General features: G+C 47.6%; 1 protein-coding gene across 2 annotated transcripts in view; it reads left to right on the plus strand.

Annotated features, from left to right (window-relative positions):
• CDC25C (cell division cycle 25C) overlaps nt 1-25,630 on the plus strand; it is a 291,408-nt gene that overhangs the window by 67,731 nt on the left and 198,047 nt on the right. For both annotated transcript variants that reach the window (XM_078652713.1, XM_078652714.1), the window contains 3 exons: nt 19,514-19,699; nt 22,049-22,149; nt 22,664-22,709. In XM_078652713.1, the coding sequence (XP_078508839.1) occupies nt 19,518-19,699; nt 22,049-22,149; nt 22,664-22,709 (329 nt within the window). In that variant the 5' untranslated portion in view covers nt 19,514-19,517. The remainder of the gene's footprint in view (nt 1-19,513; nt 19,700-22,048; nt 22,150-22,663; nt 22,710-25,630) is intronic.

Genomic DNA, 25,630 nt, shown 5'->3' on the forward strand with positions numbered 1-25,630 from the left:
TTTTTGGTATTTACACGAGTATTTACACAAGTTTGAGCTATTGGTATTGTAAATGCCAATGCGTTTTATTTGTTTCTTTTTTAAAAACATGGATAAAAGGCATTGTCATTTTCAATGCCAGAGTTTAAGCTATTGACATTGTAAATGACAATGCCATTTATTTATCTGTTTTCAAAACCAACGCATGGGTGAAGGGTTTGTCATTTACAATGCCAATGGCTCAAACTTTTGCAAATGCGAGACCTATTGCATTGCAAATGCTTGTTTGTTTAAAGAGCCTGGAAAGACCTCCTCTTGACACTTAATGGACTTTTAAATACAAACGTATGTATGCATTCCGTATGTGACTTTTCTGTCTTTTTTTCTCTTTGTCAGTCATGGATCATTTGAGGTAGCCCTAGAACACAATTAAAAGTGCTTTCTATTTATATTTGTTGTTCAAAGTGTGCACAGATAAGTCCTGAAAATACAGCTTTAGGTGACTGCTTAATTTTGTACCGACTGGGCCATCAAAATAATCTGCTGGCAACCCTAACCATAGGACTGTAAGTTTGCTGCAGGATCAGCACATTATTTATTTCCTTCACCCTTGATTAATGCCGCAATAGTTTAACTTGGATCTTAAACCCAACGCCGCCGTCCATAACATGATGAGTTACTTCAAGTGTCTGGGAATGCACCCTGCATTTAGACAACTCGCTCCTCATTCTCGCACTTCACTTAAACGTTCACCCTGCACTCACACTGATCACCATGCACTCAAACCATTCACCCACTCACCCTGCACTCACAGTGATCACTCTGCACTCACAATGCACTTGTGCTGTTCACCCTATACCTCACCCTGCAGTCACACGAGTACACTACTCGTCCTGCACTCCTCTGACACTTCATTCACTGCTCAATATGCAACTCACTCAAACAAGCCCATCAGTAATCATACATTTATTCGTCCCATTCTGAACTTGCATTCACACCTAAATTCATAAATTCATACGCCACCTCACTCACCCTGCAGTCACTCCTCTTACCCTACTCTCGCACTGTTGCATCGCTCACCTTGCACTCACATGGGCACTCTTGTTACCCACACAGTGTGCAGAGGGTTAATGTGCCTGCTACAAAAAGGTGTACCATGCAGATCACAGAACTGAGTGTGAGTAAACTATGAGTAGCACTATAAAAAAATGAAATGTTTGTCAGAAAGGTGCTATAGTGAGATGAGGTGCATTGTTGGTGAGTGGCAGTGAAGGAATTCATGGAGAAGGAGGAAACGGGGGTGGGGCACTGTTAGTCCCCTCCGAATTTCTTATCTAGTGACTCCCCTGCTTCTGGCTATTATTATTATTTACATTTGTAGTGCGCTACTGTTACCAAAAGATGCCCTGGGGCTAATAACCATCTGCTGCCTGTAGGCAAATGAGAAACACAGAAGGAGAACCAGCCAAATGGGGTAACCTACAGAGCATAGAGAAAGGTTTTTATATCTTCCTAAAGGATAATAGATTCTTGGTGGAACGAAGCAAAGGAGGGTGCAAGTTCCATAACTTTGCGGCCTGCACCAAAACAGCCAGACAGACAACTCATGCCTTCTTGAATTAGGGAACAATAAGCAGAGTGGCACAGGCCGAGAGGAGCATACGGGTCTGGCCCGTATGCTTGGTGAGGAGAGATGAGGAAGGACAACAAGAGAGTGAGAGAATTCGATTGAAGAGGTCCGGGATTAGGAGAAATGTGAATTGTCGAAGAGAAGCTTGGACACGCAAGAAGTGAGTGTGAGCCAAAGGTGAGGGCTTCTGTTAGAACAAAGGGGAGATGTGAATGTTGAATGGGGGGACTGGAGAGGTGTAAGATACAAATAGACAAAAATTTTAATGGAGAGACGAGGTGAATGAGAAGTGCTGAGGGGCACAGGTGGTGACAGGGCCAGAGAGGCCATGAGGTAAATGCAAGAGACTTTTAGAGATGAGGGCAGTGAAGAGAGAATGGCAAGAGGTGGTTAAAGGTGAAGTGAGAGGTTGAATGGGGAAAGTTCAGAAGTTGTAAAAAGGGGTGAAAGAAAATGGTCTACAAAGTGAGAGAGGGATCCAAGGTTAGGAGAGGAGAGAGAGAGGTGGAAGAGAGGGGTTGAGAGGAAAGCTGCATGGGTAAACTGCTTAACTCTGCACAAAACCGCCAGGTTTTTAAGGGACCCCTGCTTCTCCTGGCCAGGGCCAGGTGAGCGTCTAATGTGGCAGCACGTATTCCTGCGGAGTGGAAGGCCCTTCTCAAAGGTTGACTAGAAATCTTTCTGATGTTAATTGCTGTATTTTGGTTATAAACTGGTACTGATAGGGTGAAATCTTTCCTCAGTGTTACTGTGTGTACAAAATGTCAAAATAAAGAAACGATACTATTCCAAAATACGCAGCATCACATAACATTACTTTCATTTTCTTCCCACACAATTTAGTCAAGCCTGTCGCGTAATTTGTTCCTCACCTGCCTCATAATTCTAATAGCCCTGCTTACAGGTTTAGACGTTTTTGTCAGGACGGGGTCCTTAGGCTCAAAATGTTGACAGGGGGGTCTCGGCATCCAAAATTTTGAAGACCTCTGCTCTAGACTGAGTGATGGCTGCCATTAGTGCCGCATTTGCCGGTATCTGGCCCTGCGATCCTGCAGCCCCTGTCGCCGCACCCACTCCGGTGAATTTGTCTATGGTGCCCTGCTTGGTACGGCCTCCACCTCCTTTGTCTCGTGTCAATGTCCCAGCGGAAGTGCAGCCACCAAGCCTTCGGGAGCGACCGTCGAATTGGCTGAGCGCAAGGGCGGCCCGATATCCAGGACACCAAGCCCAATGGAAGATCTGTCTCTCCAATCCCCACAGTAGGTGGCAACCGCCCCGAGAACACACCCCCACCGTCTCCCCCAAGGGCTCCGCTCCTCTACTCCGTGGCCCAACCTGACCACTGACGTGCGCCACAGACCCTGGCCCCTCCCGGGTACTGCCAATGTCTGAGGCCAGAGAGGCCTAAGCTCACCAATGTCTGGGGGGGGGGGGAGGGGGAAGGGGGGGGGGTAGAAGCCTGAGCCGGGCCCCCTTTCACTTCTTTGGGGGGCCGCGCCGCACCACGACGTAGCCCTAGTGCCCTTGTCGCACCGCCAGCACCAGGCAGTTCCCCCTCCACCGGCAGACCGGGGCATGAGACTGAGTTTCCAATGTCCCCGAGGGCCCTGCCCCTCCCTTCGTCGTAGCGCTGCTGCCGCCGTGGCCCGACTCGGCCGCCAAACCCCCGAATGGCCCCAGGGCAGGCCAGAAGATTATGTAGGAGGGGGTGGGGAACGGAGGCCCCCCGCTAGCAACCCCCGTCCGCCGCCGCACCCAACGGCCTGCGCACATCCTCACCGCTGCTCTGTACCACGCAAGATAGCCGCTCCCTCTCTGGAGCCTCCTCTCCACCCTGGTCTCCGCTGCTGGGCCGCCCCCTAGACAGGCCTTTCTTCAGTTTTCTGCCGTCCTCCACCTCCAAGCAGGACTCCACAGCCGCCTAGATTCCCGGGGGGAGGTGGGGGGCAGACCGCGGCGGCTCCCCACCACCACGCCGTCCTCTGGGCCTCCACTCCCGGCCCAGCTGACTAATCGAGGCCCCGGCTCTCTCCCAGTCGATCCCGACTGGGCCGCCTCAGCACACGGGACTGCAGTCGTCGCCGCCACACACTCGGACCCCGGCACGCGTCGGAGAGCCCGGCCAATGTTGTATGGGTCTCTGGCACATGGGCACACCTCCAGAGACATCCGAGGCAGGATATCTTGTAAGGATATTAGCTGGCTGGTCGGAGCTCTAGCAAGCTGCGACCACCATCTTTGTTAGTTAAGCAACGCCCTCCTTTAACTTTTAATTTACAGATATGCAAGAACCTTTGCAAATGAGTGGAAGGGGTGCAAGCACAGAGCCTATTTGAGCCCTCTAGTTTTATGGTTTTAGGGTTGGTGGTATTTCCCAACTGAATTCACGCCCATGTGTCTTGGCAAAATAGTTGTATTGTCCTCTGTAAGATGCACCCCAATTCTCATGCTTTGCTTTCTTCATCGCAAGATCCTGAATAGCCAATCATAAACGATTGTAAAATCCAAGGGAGAAGCATACACTAGAATGTTAGTGGTTAAAGAAAGATATTAACAATACCAAACCACTTGGCAGTGTTCAAGAGGATTTGTTTGATGTGGGCCACCACATTTTAAATAAAACCGTTTTTTAAGCTCTTTATAGTTTGTGACCAGACAGAGCTGGCCAAATTAACATCACCACAGTTTATCTTGTTGCTTAGTTTCAAAGTGGAAGTACTGGCAGGGTTAATTTGAACTGTTTTTTTCTTAATTGTTGAATGGCAAGACCACATACCATAGACTTGTTTTGATATACCATTTTCTCAGTAGCCCATACATTGAAAACATGGAAAATTCTTGCTTTCCGATCTATCCTGTATGGTAAAATTGTTGATCAAATAGATTATTGTTAGAACTGGCTATTTCTGGTAGGCTAAGGCTGACGCCAAAGCCAGGCAGAAACCACCATTCTAGTCCGGGCAAGGGAGTCACACGCCAAGATAACCCCTGCTCACCCCCTTGGTAGCTTGGCACGAGCAGTAAGGCTAAACTCTGAGGCAATGTGTAAAGCATTTGCGCCAGCACACAACAGCAACAACATCCTAGGCACACTACAAAAGGAACTCCACACAATGTTATATAAAAATAACTTCTGTATTGTCAAAACACATCAGATAAAAATCACACATGTACATTGTGCCAACTGGCACAGGCAATATTCACAAGGGATTATTTACAGGACAGGGCCACATGGGCCACTGTCAGAATCAACACTTTTAGAAATAGCACTTCTAGAACTTAGAATATAGGATATAAAATCATTGTAGCACAAATTAGCTGATATAGCACACAACCAGTAACTACTGGTAACAGGTAAGTACCACCTACGCAACCCTAACCACCTTAGGAGAATGTCACGCAGGGGACCAGGACCTCACTAGGACCACCTGTACTGGAAAGAACAACCACCTAAGAATAGAATGCATTTAGGGGTATCAGCAAGAGCACATTACACATGATGCATCAAAACACATTCAGAGGTGCAGGGAAGGAAAACACATGATGCCTAAAACATTCAGAGGTGTAAGGAAAGAAAACACATGATGCATAAAAACATTCAGAGGTGTAAGAACAAGGAAGAACACATGATGCATAAAAACATTCAGAGGTGCCAGAACACAACTCAATAGCACAAAAACACATGATGCCTGAAAACAATCAGAGGTGCAGGAAAAACCACACAATTGCGCCAAAACTTACATAAGCCACCACCTGTGGCAGTCCCTAGGGGAACTGGCCTTGATGGGGCTAGGACGCCCTGTGTCCAAAAGTCAGGGGCCTAAACGTGGCAGCTGCCCACGAAGTGCGGGGCAGCTGTGAATCAAAAAATGTGACAGGGTCCTCAATGACCCTAGAACAGAACTGTGCCAACTGTGGGAGCCACACAGGCTCTGAAACCACTTGTGTCCCCCAAGAGCCTCACGGGGCTCTAAACATAACACTCGCAGGCAGGAGGGGGCGGGCACCGGCAATGTGCCCCGGCGCCCCCTCTAACTAAAAATGGCCCCCGGAGCCTTCTCAGGGCTCTACAACAAATGCTGGTGCCTTCGGTGGAGCCCCCCCCCTCTGGGGGACTCGAAAGAACAAATGCCCCCGGAGCCCTCGCAGGGCTCTAAAACAATATTGCGGGCATGGAGCCTCTCAGGGCTCTCTGGAACAACTATGCCCTCAGAGCCTCTCACGGGCTCTTAGTGAAAAAAAATATGCCTCCTTGGGAGCCTCTCGGGGCTCAAACAATAATTGGGGCCTCACGGGGGCCTCTCAGCGCCCCTCGCAAGGACTCAGCACCACTGGAGGGGGGGGCGGGCGGGCACCGGCAATGTGTCCCGACGCCCTCCCCCCTTCACGTGCACACCAGGGCCTCACTCACCGGCTTGCAGACCTCCTCATCGTCCCAGCCATGCTCCGGGAGGCGGGGTGGACTCCCGACCTCCCGCTCGTCCATCTCTGGGCTCATGGGAGCCCCGCGCCGATGCCCAACAGCTTCCGATCCTGCCGTGGCCCAATCTCAGCGCGGCTCACTAGGACGAGCCCCCCCCCGGGTGACGAAGCACTGCTTCCAGCGCTGTCCAATCACAGCGCGGCCTCACGGGACGAGCCTCCCACAGCCAACCAATGGCTGCGCGGCTCTGCAGAAAAAGCTTCTCTCCGGAGGCCAATCAGAGCGCGACCCCTTCGCTCACACCCCCGTATCGGGGACGGTGTTTCTCGGCTGATTTCAAGCCCGGGCAGCGGCCAAACAAAGAGAAATGTTGAGGAAGCGCCGGCAAGGCCATAATTTAGGCGGCCATGCGGCGGGCAGATAAGAGGGGCGCTCGAGGCAACAAGGAAAGCCCTCTGAAATAAAAAGCAAAGCGCTACCTCAGCTTCAGGAGGCAAAGACAATAGGTCCAAGTAAAAATAAAGCGCTCCCAGGCGCTAAAGCAAAAAGAAGGTCTCTGTCATAAATAAAGCGCTCCCAAGCGCTGGGGGAGAAATAAAGCGCTCCAAAGCGCTAGATGCCAAAATAAAGCAACCGAGTCCTTCAGAAGTCCAGGACCTCAGCAATCCAGGACATAAGGTGGAGCACAGCAGCTTCAAGAAAAGGAAAGTCCATCAGATATCCAGGGGCTGGGCAGGGTCCAGGGGATTCCCCTGGGCCCAAGCAGCAGCACGCCCCTGGCAGGATTTAAGTCGGAAACAAGAACATTTTAGAAGAGGTCACAGCCTCTTTTTATACATGAAATTCCTTTGTCTAGCAGGGTCCAGGCAGTGTGAGAACCAGCTACAACTAGTTATAGGGAACTCCTTTCAGTGTGAGGGGCAGAGGCGACAGCCGCCCAGCAGGAGGTGGAGCCAGCATTGTGGCAGGCACAGCCCTATTCACTCACAGGTGCTATCTCCTCCCACCACTCTAGTTGCAGATGCAGTCATTCAACCAAGGGCTGACTCGGACAACCTCCTGGGGCTCCCCAGCCCCTGTCATCCTCCAACCAGACAGTCAATCCACAAGCAGGCCCAGGCACACTCCTAGAGCCAGGCGCCAGCCAATCACGTGCCAGCAGACTCACTACACATGCACACCCATGTCTAGAAGTGGCACTTCCACACTAGACACATCCATGCCACATACATCATTACGCAGCATTTAATCTCACGAGTTCGCACATACCAAACTCGACCCTGCACTCCCCACACATCAGGAACTACCATGGTCACTCATATTCCCCATGCATTCCTATGGGAGGGCAGGTCACTCACCACACATACACAGAGAGCTCACGCACTTTACACTGTACCACAGTGAAAAAGTGCGCAAAGGCCTAAAACCACCAACACCAGGTTCCAGCAACAGGCTAGGAAAAAGCAAAAAGTTTTGGGGTGAACCTGCCAAAAAGGGCCAGGTCCAACAATTAGCTGAACAAAAGCAATGGTGTAGTTCAAAACTGCCATCCTACCTCTACAGGTATGTGTATAGTTGATTGCTTTGTTAGATTGAACCTGGCAGTTCAATGCAGAGAAATCGATTGGTTATATTTTTGTTAGGTATTGAGGTCTCTGTCTACACTGGATTTCCCAGACACTGTTTTGTTCTTCACTTCAACCATTGTCTGGAATGCTGGCTGTCCAATTTACATTAAAGTTTATGCTTACCATTGGTATATTTAGGAAACTTGATTTTGAGCTTGTACATCATTGTAAGTAGTTATCCAACGACTGAACTTTCTCATGATGTGTATAGTGAATATAAACAGTAACAAACATGAATAAAAACCAAAGAACTACCATTGGCTGCTATCTGTAATTCTGCTTCCGGTGCTTGTGAAAAATGCACCATTTTAAAGTCATTTGGCACATCTTTTCATTGCAGTTTGATTTCTAACAAGTTAAATGAACGAGCTGTACGTTTTGTCCCCTGCATACAGATATTGTGGTGGATCAAAAAAACAATGACCTCTGTAACCACGTGGCGCCTGTCCTACTCATGTTAAATCCTGGAGGAAATGTTCAATATATATTTGTTCAATTTATGCTTCGTACTAGTTCGATTGTGGAAATTTTGCCCCCTGGTTTCTTTTGTGCTGAAGTTCTTTAACTGATAGCATGCCTTATATGTGACATTGCTGCTTATTCTGTGTATTTGGTAATAAGAGCAGTTCTTCCCTTCTAGGTCTACATCTCGTGTCCCTCACCTCTGTGTAGTGTGTACCATTTCTCTGTATTTACTGGTGTTAAATCGGTACACTCCATTTCATTGTGCTTAACTTCGGGTTCACATCAACAAGCAGCCAAGTTAAACAATGATAAAAGATTCCATTTTAAAATTACTACTTAAGAGACTTATATCTTGGCTAAGCCTCTTCATCAAATAAAGCCCTGTATTGTTTTCTATATTAAACTGTCATCTGGAATTCTTAGAGTATCAATTAGTTGTACCTTACTGAGGGTAGTCAAACATTCTGGATTTTTTAATGGGCAGTCTTCACCTGTAATCTTCCACAGGTTGAGATTATGTTTTTCTGATGTCAATTCTCAGTTTCTTTCGCCTGTTTTTCAGAATGTTGAGAATTACTTGCGGCATGCATAACATAGTCGACGGGCCTAACCTTTTTAGGTTGATGCTTTCCAGGCAGCACCGCTGTCTGATCGCAAAAGTATGTGATGTGTTGTATGTTATGCTATAGCACAGCACTGTACTTGGGGGAACATGCTTAAAGCTTACCTATTGCATTCTGCCCATTGCTTTCCAGTGGCTTTTTGTTTTGTTACTCATAGTTGCTTTTTCTCTATTTGCTGTGTCTAATGCAGGGTGGAAAGAGACTTATATCGGCTGTTAGCACAGCACCAACTACAAAACAATTGCAACCAAGAGTAAACCAAAGAAACTATAGAGCACCCAACTACAAGGTTTTCCACCCTGCACATATGTCCCTGCTCTCTCTACCTTAGTTTTTCTGTCTTCACTTTCGCTACGTTTTCCTCCCTCAGTTTAACTATCCCCTTTCTTTCATCTTACTTCCCTCTCCACACCCTCCTCCTCCCTCTTCTGTGTCTCTCATTTTCTATTCCTCTCCCTCACTATCTTTGTTCCTTTCTCTCTCTCTCTCTCTCTCTCTCTCTCTCACTTTCTCCTTCTCTTGGTCTTCTGCTGTCCCACCACTGAATTCAGTTAAACATTCTATAAGGCTTAGTTGACGTAACCTAACTGTTCACACTTGTTGCCTCAGCTTTACAGATACGTAGTTAGTTCAGTCTAGTTTTACATATGAATCCTTAGGGCATTGATGGAATCAAAGATGTTCACTGACCTTTTTTTGTGTTTAAATATGCTACCAGAGTGTCTGTCTTAGCTGGCTAGCTCTTGTACCTCTACCCCCTCCATGTTCCTCCGCTGTCTGTGTTGACTTTTCCCCACCCTTTCTCCCTCCTTCAATTTTCTGTTAGCTTGCCCCCCATCCTGCCTCCTTTCGTTGTCTGTGTTGCTACACCCTCTCTCCTGCCGTTGTCTGTGTTTGCTTGTTTCCACCCAACCTTTTTCCCGTTGTTCATGGTGCCTTGTGCCCACTCTGTTTTTATTGTCTTTGTTGGCTTGCTCCCACCATCTTTCCCTTTGTCCATGTTGCTTTACTTCCGCCCTCATCCCATTGTCTGTTGCCTTGCTCCCTCCTTTTCGGTGTCCCTGTTATTTTACTCCCACCCACCCTCTTGTTGTCCATGCTGCCTTGCACCCGTATTGTCAGTGTTACTTTGCTCCCTCCCACCCTCTTTCTGCTGTCTGTTGCCCCTCCCTCCCACCTACCAATAAAAGTGCTATGACTCCGATACAACTGGCTGCGTTGTGGTTTTTCCCCCCCCACCCCCCACTCCTTCTGTTGTCTGTGCTGCCCCTCCCACTCTCTGCTTGTCTTGCCTCCCCACACCTGCTATAACAAAACAAAAAAAATCGATGCAGACCACGCTGGCTAGGTCATATTACCTTTTGAGGCTACCCTCCATGTTGCATCATGCCCCTCCCTGTCAAAAAAACGAAAGCGCTGTACTGAGTACAGCGTGGCTCAAAATAAACCTTGACAAAGCCAATACCTTGCATGGGTGAGACCTATTGACTTTTCCAATGCTTGTTTCTCTAAGTTGTTCAAGCTTCTCCTTTTACCTGAGATTTGTAGTTCGAGATTCTGTTAATGCAAGCTGATTCTTTGTGTGAGACTGTTAATAGACTCTTCTGATAGCTGATTTTCTGTTCTTTTTGACTATCTGTTCACCCTCCTAAAGTCTTGATGATTAACACATTCTGCGTCCAGAGTGTTGCCCACACCTGTTTTGCTGATTTAAATCCTTCACTAAACTATGTTACACTCTAGGCAGTGTGCAAAGTTTGTTCTGGGTAAGTCTTTCAGCTTCTCAGTGTGCCAAATGAAGCTGTTTGACGAACTTGGTGTCCATATAGGTAGCCATCTTGTGTAAGATCTTAACCTGAGCTTCAATCGTATATATCTGATAGACCATACCTTCGAATTCCCCAGGCATCAGGCTGGATCCTGAAACTTTTGCCTGAGCAGTACCCTTTGCTCCTTCGGGTGGCTCCATTCGGCTCCGCGTGACATGGAGGTATCATTAGCGTCGGTTAGGATGTTGTGGTCACCTATATAGGCGCCACACAGGTGCGTGGACGTCTGTTCTTTTCTTTTTGTGCCACTTAAGCACTAAAAAAAGCTACCGCTCTGTCTCGATTTGACAGTTTTTTCAATTTTATTTCTTCTGTGTCGAGGTCAGTCATCTAGAAGGATGGGCCCATGTTGCGCCTGTCAACCTTGCCATGTTGGTAATCAACCCCCACCTCGCCTGTCTCTGAGGCCTCGAGGGTGACCATGACATGTAGTCGTGCTCTGATTGTCAGCCATGGCTCCGAAGGCCTTGTGAGAGTGAACTTTGAAGCTCCTTGCAGCCTGGCGGTCGACACCGGTCAGTGAGACTCCGAGGAGATCCTGATCCTGTTTGAAGAAGAGGAGGTTGCGGGACCACTCCAGGAGCCCCGGGTCTTCTTCCTCCCACTTGAGCTCTTCGGGACACACTGAAGAGGCGGACAAGAAGTCGTCCAAGCGGACTTCATCTCCGCCTCGTCTGTCGTCGGTGGACGAGAGGGGTAAGGAGCACCGACGCTCTAGGAACGGTTCTGCGGAGTTAGACTGCGCACCCCTTTTTACGTTAGCCGAAGCTACCCCTGCTCAAAGGAATTTAACGAGGCCATGCGCCACGTATTTGAGCAGGCTTACCCTTCTGGTAAGCCTTCAGGCTCTGCCGGGTAGGAGGGGGTCCCATCGGATTTAAGGCTGTTTGCTCCAGCCATGGTGCTGGTGGGGCCTCATGGATCTGATTCTGGATCCGGTCCGACCCCAGTTATGTCAAAGCGACCTTCCCCGACGTTGGACCTGAAGTGTGTGCCTTCAGCGCCAGCCCCTTCCTTTTTCCCCCCGACGACTCAGTCGGAACGGCGTCGCTCGACATCGACTGAACCCAGAGGTTCTATGTCGTTGCCTGGGCATTTTGAGGAAGATTAAAGCATGGGTGAGGACTAGGAGCCGGTCTATGGACCCTTCAGAACATCAAATAGGAGTTCCACTGGAACAGATGGACTGGTTTGAGAAACTTGGGAAGGCCAGTGGACTGGACACATCCCCCAGATACTGGCATGCTTTCTCCACTGACTGTGGCTATAGAGGAGGGGGGCTTCTTAGGCCATGGTGGTAAGCAAGGTAAGCTGAGTTTCTTGGACTGGAGCTGCCCTCCTTCCAGATCGGAACTAATCTCTTGACTGAAGTGCTTCAGCCTGGGGCTTCCACCTCCGAACCCCTATTGCCCTTTAATGAAGCACTGACAGATTTCCTTATAGGCACGTGGTCTAAGCCTAGTACTGGGCTCCTGTGAACAGGGCAATTGCACACTGCCATCGCCCTGCTTCGGGTGACCCAAGGTTCCTCAGCCAACACCCTATCCCTGAGAGCTTAGTGGTGCAGACTTCGAAGTCCCACGGCGTGTTCCCTTCCACTCTTCCGGATAGGGAATCCAAGAGGCTGGACACATTTTGGGAAGTCAATGTTTTCATTCATAGCGAGGTATTGTGGCCTGTGTATACCGGGTGCTTATTGGGCCGTTTCTCTCATACCCTTTAAGAGACTGTTGCGCAATTGCTGCCCCAGGTGCCTGCGGAGGCCCTGGCTGCACTCTCCTAGGCGGTGAAGGATGGGAGAGATGCTGCAAAATTCACCATTAGGTGTGGTTTAGACATGAGTGACTCGCTGGGCAGAGTGGTTTCGTCGACTGTGGCCTTACGATGCCACGCCTGGGTACAAACATCTGGCTTCTCGGATGATGTCCAGGTTAATCTCATGGACCCATTGACGGATCTCGTCTCTTTGGTGAAAAAGCGGACTCCGCCTTGGAGCGCTTCAAGGATTCTCGTGCTACGGCCAAATCCTTGGGCATCTCAGTTACACCTCATGATCGGTCTAGCTTTTGTCCCTCTCGTGGCAGTGGAAGAAGTTTTCAGCTTTGTCAATTGTATCCCAGCCAACGTCCTGCAAGACTCCCCAAGTTGTGCAAGGACATGGACACGGTGCATTACGACCTCTGAATGGTAGACCGAAGTAGTCTGCCACCCAGCCCTCGGCAGCCGCAGTCTCCAAGCACTCCTAGTTTGTCTGCAACGCCATTCCTCTCCAGTTGAAGGGAGAATTCATCACCATCTCATTTGCTGGAGATTCATACCATTAGACAATTGGTTCTTGCAGATCATTCAGGACGGCTATTCGCTGCCTTTTGTTTTCCTCCTCCTATTCTGCCAATTCAAGAATGGCTACGCAAACAAATGACAGATGGAATGCTGAATAAATCATACATTCATCCCCAGTCAAGAGATCTGGGTTAAATCCATCGTTCTTTTGCTCACCATGCCACCCCAGTTTAGACTCAGCCATATGCAAATCAGTCTTGACCCTGTGCCTCCTGGGAACAGTCCAGACCGAACTGCCAAGCCAGGTCCTCCCTGGACCGGGAACTAGCATCCTGGGACCGGTTTCTGGGTATTACCCTTCATCAACCAGGCTAGCTTGAATCCAGTGGCACAGTGAGCAAGGGACCCATGTCTGGGCATACCCATCCCACTTCGGTTGAAAAGTGCTACGCAAACAAATGATGGAATTCAAGAACGGCTGGCGGAGAATCATCTAACTTTACTCCAAGACGAAGTTACAGCTCTCCTAGCCAAGGGAGCTATAGAGACGGTTCTGATTTAATCAGTAGGCAGTGGTTGCTATTCCCACTACTTTCTGATTCTGAAAATTATCAAAGGGTTGCGGCCCAGTTTAGATCTTTGGACCGTCAATATCATCCTCCACAAGAAGTTCTAGATGCTCACGTTGGCTCTGGTCTTGTCTGCCCTAGACCAAGGAGACTGGAGGGTAGCATTGGACTTGCAGGATGCATATTTTCACATCCCCATCCTGCCTGGCCACAGACGTTTCCTGCGGTTCAAGGTAGGCCACGAGCACTTTCAGTTTACTATGCTCCCCTTTGGCCTTACTGGAGCCCCTCGGGTGTTCATTAAGGTGATGGCCGCAGGTTAGGTGTTTCAGTCTTACTCTACCTCAATGACTAGCTGTTGAGGGCGTCCTCACCCCAGTCTGTCGTCTCCCACCTCCTGGCTACGGCTAACCTTCTGCATTTGCTGGGGTTCATTATCAACGTGCCAAAGTCCCAAAAAACACCATCTCAGACGCTCCCTTTCATTGGTGTTCTGGACACAGTCCAGTTTCAGGCCTATCCTATCGAGCAGCGAGTCCCGGATATTCAGGTTATGATACCGATGTTTCAGCTTCTATCCTGGATTTTGGTGAAACTGACTCTGAGGCTGCTGGGCCTCATGGTCTCCTGCATCCCATTTGTGAACCACCCCAGATGGCTTATGAAGGCTCTGCAGTGGGACCTAAAGTTCCACTAGATGCAGCGTCGGGGGAAGGGAATCTCTGACATGGTCCAGATCTCAGAGGGAACTGCAAGAGACCTGCAGTGGTGGTTGACGAACTGCGATTGGGTCCGAGGCAGACCCCTCTCCCTTCCCCAACCAGATCTCACAGTATTGAGATGTCACTCCTGGGATGGGGCGGCCATCTGGGAGAGGTGGAGATCAGGGGGCACTGGTCTCTGGCAGAGCTTTGGACAATCCATTGGCATTAAAAGCTACCACCATGTGATATTGCAACAAGCAGGACAGGGTGGGGTTGTGGACCCTTTGTCAATAGGACCATTGTCTCTTGACATGGCTGGAACATCAGGGCATAGCCCCGGTGGGTCAACAACTGGCAGGTTCTCTGAATGTCGGGGCAGATGAACTCCGCTGTCGATGCCTAGAGGATTATGAATGGTGTCTCCAGTTGAAGTGACACAAGGTCTTTCAGGAGTGGGGAGAGCCTTAGTTAGATAATTTTGCCTCAGAAGAGAACACACCGTATCAGCAGTTTTGCGCAGTGGAGTTTCCAAGGCAGCTATAGCTCGGCGACACTTCTTCATGAGTGGAACTCAGACCTCCTGTACGCCGTTCCGCCCATACCACTTCTGCCTAGGGTTTTGAAGATAAAGAGCAACCGGGCTAAAGTCTTTCTTGTGGCTCCTACAGGGCATGGAGAGTTTGGTTTCCCGAGCTTCTTCGAATGAGCATTGATCCTCTGATTAGGCTGCCTCTTCGGGAGGATCTTCTGTTGCAGCAGCTGGGGAGGGTTCTCCACTCGCACCTGTCAACTCTCTGCCTCTGTGCAATGAGATAGAGTGGCGACAGTTGATAGCTTTTGACCTTCCTCCTGAAGTTTGTAATGTTATTTTGGTGGCCAGGTGGCCCTCCACTAAGACGGTATACGCCTGCTGTTGGCAAAAATTTGTAACAATTGTACAGAAAGGTCTGTTGACACTCTTTGTGCCTCTTTATTATCCTTCTTTCCATTCTTACCCTTGCCCAGCAGGGCTCTGCATTGGGTACTCTTAAGGGTCCTCTTTCTGCTCTGTCCACTTTCTTGCTTGTGCCGGATAAACCCTCCTTGTTTTAAATCTCATATTGTAAATCTATTCTTAAAAAGGCTTGTACATATGTTTTCACCCATGCCTTTTGTCTTGCCACAGTAGGACCTTAATTTGTTCTCCCATTTCTTATGCATGCTCTTTTCGAGCCATTGCATAATTGTCCCCTCTGGCTGCTTACCATGAAGGCAGCCTTTCTGGTGGCGATAACATCTGCCTGGAGGGTGAGTGAGTTGCAGGCATTGTGATGAAGCCTCCTTAGATGACCATAGGAGACAAGGTGGTGCTTCATTCTTGCCAAAAGTGGTGACATCATCCCCCCTCCCCCCCCATCCCTATAAGGAAGAGGAGCATCATCGCCTGGACCCAAAAACAGCGTTGTTGTTCTACTTTGACCAGACAAGAGTTCTGGGTGGATTGTGGAAATGAGCCTTCTTAGGGTCCACCGGTGCAGGGGTTCACCCTTCTCTGTCCACGGGTCCTTAGACTAACAAAGTAGAGATTGGCACTGAAGCTGAAATATCAAATTAACAAGTTTATTTATCACTCAGGAGTGGGACTACATCAATACAACAACCTCAGTCACTGTAGGAGGTAGTCCATGGAATACAGAAACCATGGGTTTTATGTACTGGTTTTGTTGCCGAGTAAGCATGGAGACTCAAATAGAAGGTGCAGGCATACACAGGAATAGCTACCTACTAACATGGTCAGACAAATATCACTTAGTCAGCAAAGTGAGAGGGGCGACAGAACTGCTTACATCAGTTCAAATAGCCTGACAGTTACATTCTAAAACAGGTGCATTCTATCAGCTACAGGCCTTTCTTAGTTTACACAGTGCTCTGTCTCAGTACTGAAGGAGTTAACTACAGTTGATGACTCGAGCAGACTAGAAAGGCAAGCAACAGTGAAGACTGAAGAATCATATGGCTAGCAAAATGGATGCCACAACACAAAAAAACATGGCTTCAGCTTATGCAAACAGCAATTATCTGCTATTTCCACAGGATGACAAACTCTTTCTGGGCTACTTGGGAGCTAAAAAAAAAAAGCCAGGCAATGCAGAAATGGACCATTTCTCGCTGGCTCGTTCTCTGCATTAAGATCTGCTACACCCTGGCTAGGAAGCAGCTCCTTGAGGTCTTACAAGCTCATTCCACCGGGGGGTGGGGTGGGGGGGGAAGGCTGCGACCATGGTGTTGGATCTGGGTGTCCCAGGCTTGGACAAAAGCCAGGCAGAAATGTTGGCATCTTTGCACACCTTTGTCAAGCACTACTGACTGGACAGTCGGGGCCACAGGGACAGGCATTTTGCCAGTTTGGTCCTTCAGGACTTCTTTGTGTAAGCAATCTGTCCGCAGCCCACCTCCAGGTTGGTATGGCTTGGGTATCTATTCAGAGGTAAGGAATCTGCAACTAGAAGTCTCTCTCAGATTAACAAGTTACTCAACTTCGGTAACGCATTATCTGGTAGAGACAATATCTAGCTGCAGATTCCTTACAGACACACCCATGCCTCCCCGCTCTGTGGACTCATTTGTTAGGGCTAAGGTTGTTCCTTTTTCAGGGCCCTAGTTATGACACGCACTCAAGTCAGTCACTTCATGGCTCTGCACTTCTGTTGTGGAAAAGTGAAAAGTACTGACATCCGCGTGCCTGGTGGTGCCTAGTTTGGTGACCGTGACGTCATAAACAACGCTAGCGACGTCATAGGGCCGCCCGACGGCGCACCAGGGTACTGCTCTCGCAAAAGTTTCCTGATCCAGCCTAATGCCTGGTGAATTCAAAGGTAAGGAATCTGCAGCTAGATATGGTCTCTAAACCGATAATGCGTTACTGAAGGTAAGTAACTTGTTCGATTGAAACATATTTACTAATGGTATTGTATTTATTGTGGACAGTGTTTCTGTCCTGGTAATTTGTCTTAATATTATTAATTTTGATTGCCAAAGAAGTTACTGATCTGACTGCAATTTATGTTGGCATGGTTTTTGATGTTGGTGCTAATTTTTACATTATTACTCAAGGCATTGGAATAGAATGTAGCTAATTGCCAGCTAAATCAAAAGTTATGTTTCTCTGACTGGAATTGGTCACAGCTGGCAGAACCTCTTTGAATGAATTAGGTATGTGTTTAGCCCAACATAAAACTGGGTGCTAAAATTCAGCTTAATTTGATGTTTGGGGGGGGGGGGTTGCAAATTATATCAAGGTTGATTGATGGGGGAAGGTGATTTCTTTCTGGCAGTGTTTATGCTAACTAGACAGTGCGTTATACCAACAAATATTCCACTGCTAAGAATGTGAATGTAAATTCACTTAGCTGATGGGTTTGAGGTAGTGAGTGTGGGATGCAGAAAACCATTCGCTTTACCACACCTCTCATAACCAAACCAATCTCTGGAGTTGAGATTGCGATTATGAAATTCTAGAGAGATTAGGGGATGACTTGAAGTCTTCCTTCTGGCAGGGGCTACTTCACAGAGACAAGGCCCAGGGATGAATCCTAAGCTCAGGTTAGTTTGCTGAGGTTGAAGATGGGGGAGTGGGGAGGATGCACTGAAAAGTTTGCCAAAGGGGAAGCTAAGTGTTGAGATGTTTCATTTGAACCTGGGTAGGTCTTTAACATTTCTTTAGAGCGTGCATATTCCTAACTCTAATGGTCTCTTATTTACTTATGACTGGCCTTTTTTGGCTAGCAGGTTTTCTGTATGATTTCCCTGTCTCCCAGAATGCCCCATGAAGGCTGGATGGAATTCCTCTTTGTAAGGCCATTCACATACTTTGAGCGGGCAAGCAGCTTTGTCTTTTGCAGTAATCTGTAAAGTACCATTGTGTGCTGTTAATTATGATGTTTGCACACATTATGTTCTTGGCATTCTTTCTCGGTCTAATACTTAATTTACAAGCTCTTCTGAAGGTCCGATAATATTTGGTTTTGATATAGGTGGATCTCTGCTATATTTAGCCTGCTTTAAAATATGAATGTGGGTCTGTCATAGGAGTGTGTACAAGTTACTCGCTTCAGTACTTAAAGTTCCTTGATCTCTGTTCTCCAAACATGATTCCAACATGTTTGATACCAAACATGACCGGGTTTGTTACAGCCACTTTAGAGATGGTCATCGCGTAATGACACATGGCCACTCTGTATCATAAAGGCGAATGCACTTGCAACTCAGGAGAATGGGCTCCCAAGGTTGTAGGGGTGTTTTGCCTATGCAGGGCCACCCTCACACTTGAAAGCGAGCGCCCTGCCTTCAGTATTGAAAGGCCTGCTTTTGGGGTGACTTATAGGTTTTAAGTGCAGTGACCTTTGATATAAGGAAACCTATATCTGTTTTAAGTGGTGCTAGCTACAGTTTACACAGGCTGCAATGGCCGGCCTGTAGTTAGTTTGAGCGGTCTCCCATGGGTGGCATAATACATGCTTCGGCCTATGGGGGACCCCAGGTGTACCTATGACCTGGGTACCTCAGTTACATAATCTAGAGACTTATAAGGGTACACCAGTATCCAATCTAGGATGTACCAAAGTACTTACCATAACCAATTTAGGGGAGAAAGCACAGAGACTGGGGTCTTGATTAGCAAACTCCCAGCCAGGCTAGTCAGAAACAGCATAGCACCAGACAAAATTTGGGGGCAACCATAAAAGAAAATCATACTTTCCTACAGCTGCTCATTCTGATATTCTTTTATTGTTGCTGTGTAAAGATGTTTCAACCCTTCGAACTGCAGTCATGGTGGTCAGTGAGTTGTAGGAAGGTGGGAACATGAACTGCCAGTGCAAGAGTCATTATGATTAATAACTTGAACTCTCCTGTGTGCCATGGTAATATATCATCCTGTGCTTGATATCTCACAACCCTTCTGTGTAATTTTTAATCTTTTATTGTTGTGTGGTGGTAGTGACATTTTGCAGGTTCCTAATGTAGTAAAAATATCTCACATGTATGTGCATGGTGCCTGAATTTATTTCACATGTTTCACGTGTAGTGTTAACATTTTGTGGTTCTTGTGTGTGATAAGAATTGTACATCAGAGAATGAGATCTTACTAATCTTGGCTGCTAGGAATAACGATACTTCAGTGGCATTAAACTTCTGTGTTTTCGCAGCAGGTCTTGAGTATAGTGTGTATTTTACCAGTCTTGTGCATGGCTTTGGCTATTTTGAAGCTCTCTTGTGTAGTTTCGAGCCTTGTTCATTGGGTGCAGTAGTTGTCACATGTTTCATGCATGGCGAGGATATTTGACAGATTTTGTGTGTGTTGTTGGGGACTTATATTTCATGCATTTTCTTGACTTTCCAGGGCCATGGCGGCAAACCTCTCCCCTTCAGACCAAGTGCCTCCCACTGTTAACTTTCGCAACAACTGTCGGCTGATCCTGAAACTGCTGCAGGATCGAGACAAGTCTGTGGCCTTCTCCCCTGAGCCCCCACTGACGCCGGTCACTAGGCTGGCCTTCGGCTTCAGCAACCTCAGCACCGGTGATGGGTAAGTATCAGGAATTTGCTCTGTATGAATATCCTATTGCTGGAGAACATGGAGGGGATTTAGGGGCGGGGGCTTCTTGGAAGGAAGCATGGAATGGGCTATGGAATGTGTGCCCTGAGAGGAGTCTGCTGGAGAGTTAATGTGAGATTAGTAATCTGAGGATGAGTAAACTGACATTTTTAGTATTCTGAGCACCAACTGTGCATGTTGAGTAAGTAGCATTTCTGTTAAACTCATCTAGGAGTTAAATGTAAATTCTGCCCTGAGGCTCTGGTGCTCCCTCTGGGCCCTACGGTGGCTTCCAACTTACAGTTTGGAATGTCTTTTTTGAAAGTCCTCACCAGTTAGTGATTACTGGACAATATTTATGATCGGCACAGTCATTCACCTTGGGTAATCTTCTATGTCCTCAAGGGCACAGCTTTTGTGTGACAACCTAATGTATCTGAGTTTTTTAAATCTGTTTTGCTCTCATTGCACTTGTGGTCCAGCGCACCTGACTACAGTGATTTGCAAGTAAAAAGCTAGGTTGAAGTTTTCGTTTTGTATACAGAACCCTCTTTCTGGCTCCTGACCTGGAACGGTGTGGCTACTACACATTGTTTAGTCATATAATATTGGAACAAGCACTTCTTAAATATTCCACAGTTCACTAATGGCATAAGAATAATGTCAGGTGACTTTGTTAAACATGTGATTGTCATATGTGCTCTAAAAAAAGGCTGTCTTTTCGTCCCAGAGTCCACTATAGAAATAAACACTGATCAGCCTAAAAAGCCATAGTCCATAGTCTTCATTGATGGCTCATGGTCTTCTAAAGAGAACGCACAGCCCCCGGCCCTTAACTGATCTGCACCTATTTTTGCATTGAAGCTAAAACAACAAATGCTACCTCATGCTTGACAATTTGCCCAACGCTCTTGTGAACGAAAGGTCACCTTGCTGTGTCCAGTCTATTTTCTTCTTTGCTGACCAATTGCTTGATTACTCTTGATTCTCTGTCATAATAAACTGATAAATAAGCCTGTCTTGCGAAATTCTCAAATGTGATTGTCTTGCACGACCACCCAGCAAAGGCCTTTACGGCTCACTTATTTTTATCCTTTGCTAAACTTTTTTGTGAGATGAGTTTTGAACGTAACCTATCAATAGGCGCACTGTGCTGGGTCATTGTCTTGTTCAATTGATAGTAAATGGTAAAAGACAATCCTCTATACCTCCTTGCCTAATCGTTTAGCGGTAATGCCTTCTATCGCTTGGTAAATAACGTATTACCGACTGTTGCATTCAGACGCCTGGGGTCGTGCTACTTGTGCTGTGTCTGTGAGTTGCGTGGGGACTGTCCACCTTGAGTTTCCTAAATTCTTGAAGTATTAGATATGGGCTCGTATGTACTTACCTTGGCAAGAAAAATCAGTTTTATGTTAGTTTTATGAAATGACCAGGTTGTACACATGGCTCTTCATTAGGTCTCTAGCTTTGATGGAAAGGGAGACCCAGACACCGGTTACGTTACAGTGCCAGATTGAATCGCTGTTGGTGAGGTGCAGTAGTTCAGCTCTGCAAGTGCTCACTCTCAGTGGCTTGAGAAATTATTGCCTTCATGTAATGACACCATTTATAAGGTTAGTTAGTTAATTAAGGAAAGAACACGTCTAGTAGCGGGGCAGGCGTCAGCTGGCAAACACCCCCTCTGCTCCTAATTCCTGACAAGAAATCTGTACACATAGGCTCTTCTGTCCATGCTTTGTGTTTATCCATATACATGTACACTGTTGGAAAGATATTCCAGTGTCAACCATGCAGACACCACAGCATGTGAAAGGGGGAGAAGACAAATTGCAGGTTCTAAGGAAGGGAGGTGCAGATGTCTTTCAGGGGCTGTGGAGTTGGGCACTGCTACGAAATGTGCAAGAGGTAATACCGTATGATGTACATTGTGTGGAAGAGATGGGGAAATCTTTCATGGGGCGTGCAATAGGCAGAGTTTCCAGCAGGAAGAGTACTAAAGGGAATGGGGCTTTTTTTGCAAGGTCTGAGATATTTATACTTTCTCCCTGTGATGACGTGTTACAGTTTTGATGTGCAGGGTGAGTTAGTTGATTGCTTTCCTGGTCTGTTAAATATGTAGAGTATGTTAAGTGTGCTCAGTGTGTTCAGGCAGGAAGGCCACAAAGTGTTGAGTGTTGAGTGTGTATACATAGGCAGTCCACATTAGGTACGTTTCGGCTTTGTTAGCTCTGCAATGAGACCAGCCTTTGAGGTCTGTAAGCAGTTTAGTAATGCAGATCACCATAGTTTGTTCTGTTCACTGGGACAGTGAGTGACCCAGGTTTGTTATTTCCACAGGGACACGCCTAAGAGATGCCTGGATCTCTCCAATCTCTCCAATCTCAGCACTGATGAGGCCGGGTTCCTGCGAGTTGTGGATTCTCCAGTAGCACCAGCTGGTGAGAACTAACCCTGTGCTACTGTCTAGTGCTTCGATTGGCTGTAACTGGGTCTCTGCTCCTTCTCAATTTGAGCATGTTTCCTAGTTTGCATACTGAAGCATCCCAGAGAACTACCATCCCTGTGAAAAATTCCCAAAATGTGCCCTATGTGCATTCTGGAGGCGTACTTTCTGGTCATCCCAGCAATGTGTTCTCAAGCTATACCTATTACTCTGGGAATGTTCCCTCTATACGGAACATTCCAAATATATGTTCTGTGCCCCTAACCCCCCACATATCTGCATCTGTGTTCCCTCTATACTTTCAAATATGTCCTCTGTGCCCTCAGACAGTAGCCTACCACCTGAATTTACTTCTGTGCCCGAAAGGCCTCTTGATATACGCACAGTTTGTTCACTTTAAATACTTCTTGTCTGTGAACTCTCCTACTACCTAGGGATTTGACACCAGTATATATTTTTATACTCCGCCTCCTGCATTCTTACCGTCTTTTTGTCCTCTTTGCTTCTAGGGCTACTGGAGTCGCTGAGTGCTCGGGATCCCCTTTGTGATGCATTGTGAGTAACCTCTTTTGTTCTGCATGTTTTGCACCTGCTTTGGGAGGGTTGAGAGGATTGCATGCATGAGTATCCAGGTGAATAATTTTTTTGAGTGTGCCCTCTGTCAGTGTGTTGATGACACCCACTTAGTGTTAGTGTTTTTGTAGTACGTTTTATTACCGTTTTCTCAACATAAAACCGTTTCTCCAGTATTAGGGTGTCTTTCATAGATTCACATGCTTGAATATTCCCCGTCGTAGAAGTGAGAGTCCCACGGTAAATAAAATAGCAATAACATACCAATGACATATGTATGTAAATACATAACACATGAAATAATACTAGAAAATACATAATAAATACTCAAAAACAATTCCTACATAGGAATACATGATTGAGAAAACACTTGTAACATATTCCTGTCATTGTTAGTCCAAACTACAGCCAATCAGGCGCCAGCACCCTTCCAGAACTTTCTCCTCAGAGCTCAGACCCTCAGATTTTCTACCGCACCTCGTGTGAAGGTAGTCTCCCTGAACTCTGCTCAGTTTTCGCAACTTCTTCAACTTTTCCAGTCTTCTCAGCATGTCTTCAAGTAAGAAGTCTTTATTTAGACCTTGCTCTTCTTGTGGGAAATTGCGTCTTTACTCTGAAGACCCCCACAAGAAGTGCATTTATTGTCTTTATCCCTGCCATGAGTTTGGTAACTGCAAGTTTTGCAGGACTTTCTCTTCAAAGACCCTTAAGGACTGAGAAGGCCGTCTCCTCATTTGGCTCCAGCTTCTTAAGGATAAGGATTCAGCACTGTCAGATGCAGAAAGTTTGCAGTCTGGACCTTCTAAAGCAGCCTCCAAGCGTAGTAGTGTGCAGGATATGCCTTCACCATTTCTAAAAAGGAAGACACTTTCCATGTCTATGGCTCCTGCGGTGTCTTCACCACCTCCTACTACCTCTACGAGCACGAGACCTGCTCTAAGGCATCTTCTGCTGCCTCCCATCATGTTTCTGCTCTGAAACATGTTTCATCGTCAACGGTAGTGTCGACGATCGTCCCGACGACGAGATCAGCCGTCTCCGGATCGTCGACGACGGCATCAGCTTCCGGATCGTCGTCGATGGCTACTTAGACGTCTTCCGTGTCGACTAAGGTATCACTTAGCTTCAAGACTGTCTCGTCGACGATACCTATTGCTTCGTCGTTGACGAAGAAATCTGCTTCGTCGTCAGCAAAGTCATCATCGACGAAGGTTCACAAGAAATCTTCGTTGGTCCTGTCGACGACGGCTCCGTCGGCGGTGGCTTCACGACCTTAGTCTACGATGGTTCCGTCATCGTTTGCCTCATTAGCTTTGGTGCCCTTGTCTTCCACCGGGTCTGGCTCTTCCACCGCCGACCCCTTGCACCATCGTCGTCAACGGCCAGTTGACCAACTATCCATTCCGGATACGCAGCCTCCCTCGCCCATGTTCGCCACAGGCTCTGAGCCAGATTCTGACTCTGACAAGGATGTGGGTGATTCCTTCAGAGTAGCACGCAGTCCTTCGGATTTGATTATTAAGTGCCAGGATTATGGTGATGATGTTGACGATGACCAGTATTCTCAGGCAGAAGAACACTCTGTGCGACGCTGCCTTTGTCGCTCATCTCAAATCTCCAACATATGTTGGATGACTACAACCGGCGCTTCCCGCCTTCTCCGCAGGGTACGCCTATGCCTCATGTGCCTGCGGCGACTCCTGTCCCTGTTCCGCCACTTTTGCCGCTGACACCTTCACCACAGGTTCAGACGTCAGTGAAGATGCACACTACGGTGTACCCAGTTGATGATGATGACGTCATTCCGGAACGGGAAGATGGAGAAGTCCACAATGATGATGACGCCGCCACCCACATGGCTGTGTGGGACGACTACCAAGTCCAGATGCCTTCCCCTCCTCTGGTAGAGCCTGGGGATTCGCCTCCAGTGGACATTGCAAGTTTCCATCAGCTGATGGATAGAGCGGCCCAGCGCTTCAAGTGCCTAGAGTCCTGAGGGATGAGGACTGTTTCCTCTATGATTTTAAAAATCAACCATTCAAGCAAGTCCACACTATACCCATCATAGACTTTATATGGACTGAAGGGGTGAAGCTCATGCAAACACTCAAATTCACTGCCAGCTCAAATACCTCGCCTTGAGAAAAAATACAAGGCGCCTTTAGGATCTCCAGCGTGCCTTGTCGCTCATCAAAGGCCTGACTCAGTGGTCACTCAAGCTGCACAACGTCGTTCCCGTAATCCGGCATCTCCAATTTCGGCTCCTCCAGATACGGAGGGTCGTCGCCTGGACGCTATTCGACACAAGTTCTCCACTATGGCATCCACTACGGTGAGGGTGGCTAATGCTTTAGCCATCTTAGGCCGCTACGTCCGCCAGATGTGGTCGGACTTGTCTGCCCTGGTGAACCTCATCGTTGACGCTTCCAAGGCTGAAGCTTTAAAGATTCTGCAGGACGGAGAGAGGACATCGGAGGAAATCATTGATTGCGCAGTTGACATTGAGTGCACTGCTTTTGTCAGCTTGCTGGGGCAGCGGTCTTGCGGAGGCAGGGTTGGTTACGGTCCACCTCTTTCCGCAAGAAGTCCAATCCAAGATCCTGGATATGCCGTACGACCGTGAGTCGATTTTTGGAGCGCACATAGATGAGGCTTTGCAATCCATTAAAAAGGACACTGATACTGCTCGCTCATTGGGGACTTTACAGTTTCGGAAGCAGCCATTTCGGGGTGCACGCGGACTCGGCACCTCTTCAACTTTTCGTGGAGGAAACAATCAATATCGCTCCTACCATCAAGGTAACCAATGTTACTCTTCCAACCAACCGCAGTCCTCCCGACAGCAGTCGTCCAAATCCTATAGGGGAAAATCCTCGTATAGAGGATCCACTCCCAACCGTCAA

This window comes from Lissotriton helveticus, chromosome 7, assembly GCF_964261635.1.
Source record: "Lissotriton helveticus chromosome 7, aLisHel1.1, whole genome shotgun sequence".
NCBI lineage: Eukaryota > Metazoa > Chordata > Amphibia > Caudata > Salamandridae > Lissotriton > Lissotriton helveticus.